Here is a 9,545-nt window from a genome sequence, read left to right as displayed (position 1 = left end):
GTACTCTTCTGACTAACTCCTACCCCTCCTTCAAGTCTCTCACTTTTCTGCTGCTGCATAACAAATCACCACAAACTAAGTGGCTTAAAACAACACATGGATTTTCTCAGTCTCCAAGGATCAGGAGACTGGCAGTTTTAACCTAGGTCAGGGGTGGGCAAACTTTTTGACTCGAGGGCCACAGTGGGTTCTTAAACTGGACCGGAGGGCCGGAACAAAAGAATGGATGGAGTGTTTGTGTGAACTAATATAAATTCAAAGTAAACATCATTACATAAAAGGGTACGGTCTTTTTTTTCAATAGTTTTATTCATTTCAAACGGGCTGGATCCGGCCCGCGGGCCGTAGTTTGCCCACGGCTGACCTAGGCCCTCTGCTCAAGATCTCACAAGGCTGAAATTAAGACCAGCTACATCCTCATCTGAAGGCTCAACGAGGGAGAGAGCCAGTTCTAAGATCACTTAGGTTGTTAGCAGAATTTAGTTCCTTGCGGTTGTAGGACTGGAGCCCCTTGGTCTTGGTAGCCGTCAGCCTGGGGCCATCCCCAGCTGCTAGTGCCTCTCTCAGGTCCTTGATGTGGTTTCCTCCGTTATCACCCACAGCGCGGCCGGTTACCTCTTCAAGGCCAGCAGCAGAGTTTTTCTCAGGCTTCAGATCTCTTCCTTCATTCAGTAACGGCCCTTTGAACTCACCCGCCCAGAATAATCTTCCTTTTGATTAACTCAGAGCAACTGATTGGAGACCTTAATTACACCTGCACAATCCTTTCCCCTCTGTCATAAACCTAATCGCAGGAGTGAAATCTCATATTCTCAGTCCCACCCACACCCAAGGCGGGGAGATAATGTAGGAGAGCATGACCACCTGGGCCTGGGAATACTGGACCCATTTAGAATTCTGTCTGCCATGAGGTCTCGTTCTAAAATCACTTTCTCAAAGAGACCTTCTTTCATATTACGCTGTAGGTTTCTTTCATGGCACCTATCACAAATTGTCATTGTAAACTTACTTGTGTTATTATTTGTGTGATGCACTTTTTGTTTGTTCGATTCTCTCCCCTTAGCCCTGGGAGCTCATGAGGGCAAGGATTTTGTTTTGTTCATCAGTGTTTTTCCATAACCAGCACAGCAGTTGGCAATAGTAACTCACTGAATGAATGAATGATGGAGAGATAGGCAAATCAAGACAGGGATTAACCTCCTCACACATTTAACAGAAACGAGAAGGGATGTAGCACTGACTGACCCCGGTCCTGTGATGAGTGTTCTAACCTTTTTAATCTCACTTAATCCTCATTGTTACTATTAGTAGCCTCATTTTAGCCGGGGGTGCGGGGGGCGGGGGGGCTTTAGAGAGGTTAACTTTCTTGCTCTAAATCATACATCAGGTAACTGAAAGACCCAGGATTCAAACCCAACATTGTCCTCAGTATAAATATTGAGAATCTTCTTTGGATTCAAAAGATTTGGTTGGAGAATTGGGCCTGCCACCACCTTCTGGCCATGTGAACTGGCCCGGGCCACTTCAGCTCTGAGTCTGTTTGTGAAATGGGTGGGGTCATACCTACTGAGGAGTGGTTGGCAGAAGTGAGATAATGTGTATAAAGTTGTTTAAACATAGCAGATGGTCAGTAAACGTAGCCAGTGGTCCTCACAGGCCAAAGGGCCGCCTCTACTGAAGTGATCGGCCTATTTGGTTGGACCAGGGGGGTCAGGCGGGTACGAGGGAAGGGAGCCCAGAAAGAGAAGCCTATGAATGTGAGGGTGTCCGGTGGGCGTGCTTGGTGTGACCCTACAAATAAAATTGTGGAGTTGCAGAGACTTACATGGAAGCCAGTCTGGAGGGGAGCATTTGCTGACCAGAGCCCTCCGTCAGCTACCCTCCCCCTCCACTGCCCAGGGAATTCCTGGGACAGGTGGGGGCAGGTCCTTCAAAGCTTGGGGAGGCCCTGGCAGAGAAGGCCTGCTCTCTGAGCCCTCCGGAGGTCACGGCCTCCACTATCCTTTGCCTCAGCTTCTCAGGATGCTCATCACCACAAGAGAGACTCCCTGGGAAAGGGGGGGAGCCAGCAGGAGAGCTGAAAGGCCAGGCCATCCACAGGACTCAGGGATGCAAATCTCCGCCTCCCATCAGTTTCTTAAGTTCCACGGTGGATTCACCACATGGGTCTCCTTATTCCTATTCCTCTCTTAAAGGGGACTCGACCACCTGCCTTCAGCCCACAGAGTCAGTCAGTGTTGGTGAAACACTCATCAAATCTTCCTCTGACCTGGAAGAGCCCAGAGCCCTGCTTGAGGTTAAGTCAGAGAAATGGAGTTGAACTGGGAGAGGGTGCCTGCTGCCCTGCCAGGCGGTGGTCACCCTTGAGCTGGAATGCTTGCAGGATGGCGGAGCGGGAAGAGACCTCTGGGTTCTTCTATGAGAAAACCAAAGAGCCCAGGGAGGGAGAGGATTTGCCCGAAGTCACACAGCTGCTTAAGAAGCAGCTAGAGCCCGTCTCTGTTTCTCTTTACTAACTGATGCTCCATTGGTTTTCCTCCCTGAGCAGTAGAAGAGGCCTTGGGGCAGGGAGTGAGGCCATTTCCCTCTGGGTCTCTGTTTCTTCATCTGCTAAATGGGAATAACTATACTTCCCTGCCAACACCCCCACTTGTTTATGAAGCTTTGGTGAGTAAATACAGGGGAAATGGCCTCCGTGGCAAAGCTGTCTGCCTGGTGACCACAGGACCCCAGATTGGAGGCGACTGTGAGGGATCTGAGGGTGGGCAGGGCAGATGGGCCCAGAAGATGTGTGTTCACCTTGTCATCCTCCCCAGGTGAGTCCCAGGCCTGGGTTGCCATGGATACCGTGTCCCTAGAGCATCAGATCCAGAGCGTGCAACGCCACATCAGCTTCCTGAAAAAAGAGCAGATGGCCCTGCTGCGAGACCTGCACCTGGAAATCCTGAGGCTGCAGAAACGCTGCTCAGGTGAGGCCAGGAGGGATGGCTGCGACGGGGAGTGGGGGGCGGGGGGTAGGGCAGCAGGGGCAACTGTCATCATCACAGTCATTGTCTCTGATGGGGTGTCCACTGTGAGCCCCACAAGCTTCAGAACAGTCCTACCAGGTGGGTGTTCACCACCCGTTTTTCTCAATGAGGAAACCGAGTCTTCAGGGCAAAGGGCTCTGATTCGGTAGCAGAGGCAAATCTGGGAACCATTCCTGGGAATTTCCTGTCCCTTCTAATAAGTCTTCATCAAGCACCTTCCAGCCCTAAGAAACCTCAGTCTCGTTGGGGAGACACACACACACAGGGAGAGTATTAAGGTAACAGAAAATGAAGAGGGCTGATGGGAGTTCTTTGGCAAGACCATGTCCAGCTTGAGGGGGCGGGTGATAAAGGAGGAGACAGGCATCCCAGGCCCCAGAGAAGGGAAGCATTTCCACTCCCGCAGGCTGAGTAAGATGTGGACGTGCTGAGCTGTTACGGGGGAATAGGGGTGAGGGAACATTCCAATTGAAGGGCATGGCAAAGTCCATAGGTAGGAAACTTAGGAAAAGTTCTATTTCATGGATAAAGCTGAGCTTAAATGAGCCTGGTGAGAAATAGGGCTGGAGTCAGATCACGGAGGATCTTGACAAATACAGCTAAGAAGTGTGGCCTGTCCTGCGTGGCGGGAGTCACTGAAGGTTTGGGCTGCATCATGCTGCATTATGAAACTCAACAGTTGTGTGGAAGATGAACTGGCGGGAGAGGGGCACAGGAGACTAGTGATGGGGCTGATGAAAGGGTCCACAGGAGAGATGAAGGGGGAACGGAAGGGGAGGCCAGTGGGAAGCAGATGGAAGGAAAGGACTTGGCGACAGATTGGATTTGTGAGCAGGACAGAGGAAAGCACTGAAGACAAAGCTAAATCCCAGGCCTGACCTGGCCCTCTCCGAGGCCTGGCTCTGGCCCAAGTGCTCACCCAGGCCGAGTCTCCAAGTCCAGCCTTCAGAGCCAGGATGTCTCAGCTGGAACAGGCCAACCTCCTCATTGTACAAGTAGGTAAACTGAGGCCCAGAGAGAGAGAATCACACAGTATGTTAATGGCAGGACTAGGATTAGAACCCAGATCTCTAGACTTCCCATCCTTTGTGCCTCTAAAGCTTTCTGCATATCCCTTCCCCAAAACTTCTCTCTCCCCTCCAGCCCGCGCTCATGGGAGGTTCTCCATTCCCTAGAGGGAAACTGAGGCCCAGAGCCACCTGCCTGGCTTCTCACTTTGTCAGGAAAAACCGTCATCCTGACTCTCCGCCCCCACGGCCTCCTCCCACTCCATGTGCAGGTTCAGCTGCCACAGTCCAAGGCCAGGCTCCCCGCAGTCTCCCCCAAAGCCTGCGTGGCAGCAGCGCCAGCCCCACACTGACTCACCCCTGCCTGATGCCCCTTTTCGTTGCAATAACATTAAAGGAAAATTGAGATGAGCCAACCCTCAGACCCTACAGCTCTTCCTCTAGTTTCTTTTTGCTTTGCCCTAATTCTAAAGACCTGAGTCCTTCCACTCAGGACACAGGCCAGGATCCAAGAAAGTATAACAGGCAGGAACAGAGTGCCCTCGGCCCCCATCATCCTTCTCAGATGGGTGTGGGCCCACAGCCTCTAGGTTATTGATTAAGGAGATAAAAATAACTCTGAGCTGGCCTGGGGCAGCCACTCTGGGGGCTGAAATGACTGAGTAAGGCCCTCCCTCCAAGGGGTGGGGGAGTGAGGAGAAGAGAGCAGAACAAAAGAGATTTTTTGTTTGTTTCGTGTTGTCGTTTTTTAAAGGAGATTCTAGAGCCAGCCTGTCAAACTCATGGCCAGCAGGCTGCATGCCTCATTAGGCCTCGAGTTTGACATGCTTGTTCTAGAGGGCCCGGAAGGGGATGGGCGATGGCGGGGCCAGTGTAGGAACCGAGGAGGCAGAGTACTGGGAGAGCCTGCCAAAAAGAGATGAAGACGCAGAAAGAAGGGCTTGAGAGGGGGATGAGTGTGTTCTACGTGGCAGGGCAGCGGGATTATAAAGGGAACTACCCCCACATATTCAACCCTCCGTTTCCCTCAGTCCCAGCACCAGCCCCTTGTGAGGCAGGAGCAATTTTGTCCCCATTTTACAGATGAGAAAACTGGGCCCAAGGTCACAGTGTATCTGACCTCACAGCATGCTCATCTAAACTGAGGGAACTCTGACCAGAAGATGAACAGGGAGAATTGATGGATAAGGACAGGGGGCCAGCTGAGATTCATCTCCCCTCCCCCAATTCCCGTGGTTAAGGGCCGAAGAGAAACCAGTCCACCGGGAGTGAGCGGCAGAGCCAAAACCCTGGGCTGTGTCCCTGAGCCTACTCCAGGTTCCCTTGAGCTACAATGCAGGGCCCTTGGAGGAGGGGCCAACTTGGCCCCAGGAAGCCCTGGGGATGGAGGCATCAGAGTCCTTCCAGGGGCCCCAGGGAGGAGGTTCAGGCTCAGGTCATAGCAAAAAGCCCAGGCACCCCAGCTCTCTGTCTCCTAGCAACAGCTGGCCTCCCCAGGGAAGGCACCTCCAGCAAAGCCCCTCTTTCTCTAGAAGAGCTGGGTGAGGGCAGAGAGGAGGGGCAGCAGAGGACCCACAAGGCTGTCTCTGTAGGTGCTGCTGCAGAGGTGGCCCCAGAGATGTGCAACCTTCTCTTACCCCCCAGGTTCACGGGTACACAGAGGTGCTCTTGAGAAGGTGCCCTCCCATGGGCAGCTGTAGGTCCCCAGTTCCCTCGTGTCCCTTTCCCAGCTACTGGGGGAGTCGGGGAGTTGGGATAGGGCTAGAGAAATGGTCAAACTCAGCTTGCTGAGGGATAGGGCTTTCTGGAATGTAAGGAATGGGGCTGGGAAGACAGGCAGGTGGAGAGGGATGGCTGGGCTTCCAGCAGTGCCCAGGAGGAAACTGCCCCTCTAGTAGCACCCTTGGCGGGCCCCTTGGCTGCCCGACCCCCTCAGCGCCAAGCCACACACGTGGTTCCAAGAGCCCTGCAGGCTTTTCATCACCAGGTGGCGCTGTCCTCCTTGAAGCCCCTCTCCCTGCCATGTGGAGCCTGGCAGAACAGGGCTGGGAAAGGGGCAGGGCTAATGTTCAAAAACTAACATTGGCACAGCAGTACTGGCTGTGGAAACAGTGAGACACATGTCCTGTTGGTAAAGAGCCATTACCTTGAATCCCCCTCCAGTGGCCCCAAGCAGTCCAGCCGGGACACTCCAGGCTTCCTGGATCCACCAACTAAACACTAAAGAGTCTGTGCCCGGGACTCTTTCCTCCTACCCACGTGGGAGTCTGTGCTTCGTTCACAGTAAATTTTCACCTTTGCTATAAAAAAAAGTCTGTGCCCTGCGCAGTAGGGGGTCCTTCAGACCAACTCTGATTGGGTGGCATGTAAAATATTTGTACATCATCCCTGGATAGAAGCAAATCCTTCCCAGCCCCAAAAGCAAGCCAGGCTCCTCAATCCCACCAGGGTTGAACTAACTCCCAAATCTAAGCCACAAAGCTTGCACCGAAGGACCTCTGGGCTTTGGATGAGGTAGATCAGGCTCAGGCTCTGCCTTGGTACCTCTCTTCATCTCTTCCCTGAGCTGGGCTTAGTGCAGTGGGTGTGGAGGGTGTGATTTGGATGGTTTCTAAGGATCCTTATCGCCACTTTCACTGAGCTGTGATTGCCTGATATCACACACACACACACACACACACACACACACACACCTGCCTTTTCTTTTCTCTTCCCCCCAGAACTGACCCGTGACCTGGAGATGAGAGAGGCCCAATCTCACCAGCAAGGTAAGAGAAGGATGACTGGTGGGGAGGTGCCATGGGGCCCAACAGGTCACCTTTCCCCACCAAGCCTCCCATGTCCCAGTGCAGACTGGTTGAGCTCAGCGCAGGATGTCAGCCCCACGTGTGCAGCGAACAGCCTGCACCACCATGCACAGTGCCCTGTATCTGTGTTCCTGGCGAAAGTAGGAAAATGAAAGCAGGTAGGAGATGGTGTCCAGTAGGTCCGGGCTGAATTAATTCCTCCCTACCTCCCCCATCCTTCCCATCCTTGCACAAATGATTCTCATGATCAGTGTCCGTATCCTCCAAGATACTGAGTGTCAAGATGCAACACAATGACAATATGGGGTCTTTGACTTCAAGGAACTGAGTTCAGAAGAGAAAGTTGACACAAGACACATTAGCAAATCATTTTACAATTCCCCGGCCCCAAATATTTCCCCACTAAAAGATTTTTTTTTTTACAGGTTATTAGTTCACCCATTAAATGGCAGGTGAGGTGGGGAGACGGTACTCTTGGGGTATAGAGTTTCAGTTTTGCAAGATAAAAAAGTTCTAGAGATCTGTATGCTTAACACTACTGAACTGTACACTTAAAAATTGATAGGATGATAAAAATTTTATGTTGTCATTTTTATCAGAAATAAAACTTTTTCTTTAATGGAAGGGGGCCTGGCCGGTGTGGCTCCCTATGAACGTTGAACATTGACCTCAGAACCAGGTCATGGCTGGATGTGGTCAGGGCACATGCCCAGTTTCCAGCTCCATCCCCAGCAGGGGACGTGATGGAAGCAACCAGTCAATGATTCTCATGATTGAAGTTTCTATCTCTCTCTCCCTCTCCCTTCCTCTCTGAAATCAATAAAAATGTATTTTAAAAACATTAAAAAATGGAAAGGGTTGCATTGTTGGTATCTTAAGCACTGATTGTATGACCTCTGAGAATCAGGGCCTGGGTAATACCTATCGTCTCAAAGTACAGGACACATTACCTGACATGGATAGGGATTCCGTAAATGCTTAACTAAAAATGAACCACAGAAGTAGTCTTTCTTAGCCAGGAGAGAGTAAGAATGGCCTCCCTGCATATTGATGTGCTGCTTATAGATCAAGAGTTAGGGGTGGGGAAGCTGGAAATTTAAGGCAAAATGTTAGGAGCTTTACAGATTGTTTTGGGTATGTGTGCATACAGATCTAAGCAGTTACAGATTTGCAGGAATTCTGCCCATTTCTTTAAGTGGCAACTATGGGCAACCTCTTGGTGCCTAGGTGCTTGGTGGCAGGGTCACACATCCCAGGCACCAGTAAGGGTAGCTCTGTGACAACAGCAGCTTTCATTCCACCTACTACCCTTATCTGGAAGAGCTTTGGGGGTCACCTGGGCTCAAGGCACTGCCCCAGTGTCCTAGTTTTTATCTTCTCCCTCAGTGGGCTTGAGAGCTCTCTGGGTCCTCTTTTTCTGTGAAAATCACCAAGTGCTTTCATATCCATTCCAGAGTCGCCTTTTACCTACTTTTCTGTCGCTGTCATCAATCTATGTCCCTACACTCACTCACATGTGCCAATCCTGAGATACTGTTCCAGCTGAAATGAAGCTAATAATCCAGGAAGCAGGGGTCCTCAACTCGGAAGGTCCATTAGAACCACCTGGGAAGATTTAAGGAGTGCCACTTCCCAGGTTCCAGCCCAGAGGTTCTGATTCGACTGGTCTTTGGCAGGGCCCTGGAAACTTTTCTAAAGCTCACTGGATGGTTCCCCACTAAAAGATTGGATATCCTGGGTTGAAACCCAATGCAGTAGGCAAAGGCAAGCAATAAAGTCAACAAAATATTAGAAAATGTAACAAACTCTCTCCATGAAGCCAGGTTCTGGCTCACTCACTCCCCTTTCCTGCCCACCCTTCCTGTCCTAACAGTCCTCGTCTTTTGCAGGTCTCTGCTGCCACAGGGCCTTTGTACAAGCTGTTCCTCTGCCCCCAGCTCTGCCTCTCCTCTCTGCACTGTGTACCTAACTCCCACTCATCTTTCAGATCCTAGCCCATGTCACTTCCTGCACATCATGTATGAATCTCATATTTGTAATTATGTCCTATACCTCTCCCACTATGCTTGCCTATGATGTTTTCTTTATTTTTTTAAATATTTTTATTGATTTCAGAGAGGAAAGGAGTGACAGATTCAGGGAGGAAGGAAGAGGGAGAGAAAGACAGAAACATCCATGATGACAGAGAATCAGTGATCGGCTGCCTCCTGCATGCCCCACACTGAGGATCTAGCTTCTAGCCCATAACCCCAGGCATGTGCCCTGGCGGGAATCGAACCGTGACCTCCTGGTTCATAGGTCGATGCTCAAACCACTAGAGCCAGGCGGGCTGGGCTATGATCTTTTCTTATCCACCGCTAGTAGCCCCTGTGCCTGACACAGCGCACATAGTAAAGGCTCGACGAATACTTGTGGGGCAAATAAATGAATAAGGACAGTTTTGCATTTAAACTGAAACCTCAAGAATTAGAGGGGGCGGGGGGCAAGCAGAGGGCAGGATGGGCGAAAGGCCTGAGGAAGAAAAAGGAAGGCCTTGGGGAGAGCGAGAGAGCGGGCCGGACGTGCATGTAGCTGGGGAGTCGCAGGGCTTCGTCCGGTTGAGGGGTGAACTGTCTGCACCATCACCTCTCTCTCTCCCGCCTTTTCCAGAGGAGGCGTCCCGGGAGCTGGAGAGCAAGTGCCGCGCGCTGGAGTCGCAGCTG

The 9,545-nt window shown here is 51.4% G+C and overlaps 1 protein-coding gene across 1 annotated transcript in view; it reads left to right on the top strand.

Annotated features, from left to right (window-relative positions):
- The first annotated feature begins 1,531 nt into the window (after nt 1-1,531).
- The window catches only part of LOC107183819, an 11,477-nt gene continuing 3,463 nt past the window's right edge, over nt 1,532-9,545 (top strand). Inside the window, exons 1-3 of the mRNA XM_015566815.1 lie at nt 1,532-2,969; nt 6,757-6,804; nt 9,493-9,541. Of these exons, the coding sequence (XP_015422301.1) occupies nt 2,840-2,969; nt 6,757-6,804; nt 9,493-9,541 (227 nt within the window). The 5' untranslated portion in view covers nt 1,532-2,839. The remainder of the gene's footprint in view (nt 2,970-6,756; nt 6,805-9,492; nt 9,542-9,545) is intronic.

This window comes from Myotis davidii, unplaced genomic scaffold (assembly GCF_000327345.1).
Source record: "Myotis davidii unplaced genomic scaffold, ASM32734v1 scaffold363, whole genome shotgun sequence".
In the NCBI taxonomy this organism is placed as follows: Eukaryota; Metazoa; Chordata; class Mammalia; order Chiroptera; family Vespertilionidae; genus Myotis; species Myotis davidii.
Note: the sequence above shows the minus strand (reverse complement) of the source record. Positions and strands in the feature narration are given on the sequence as shown.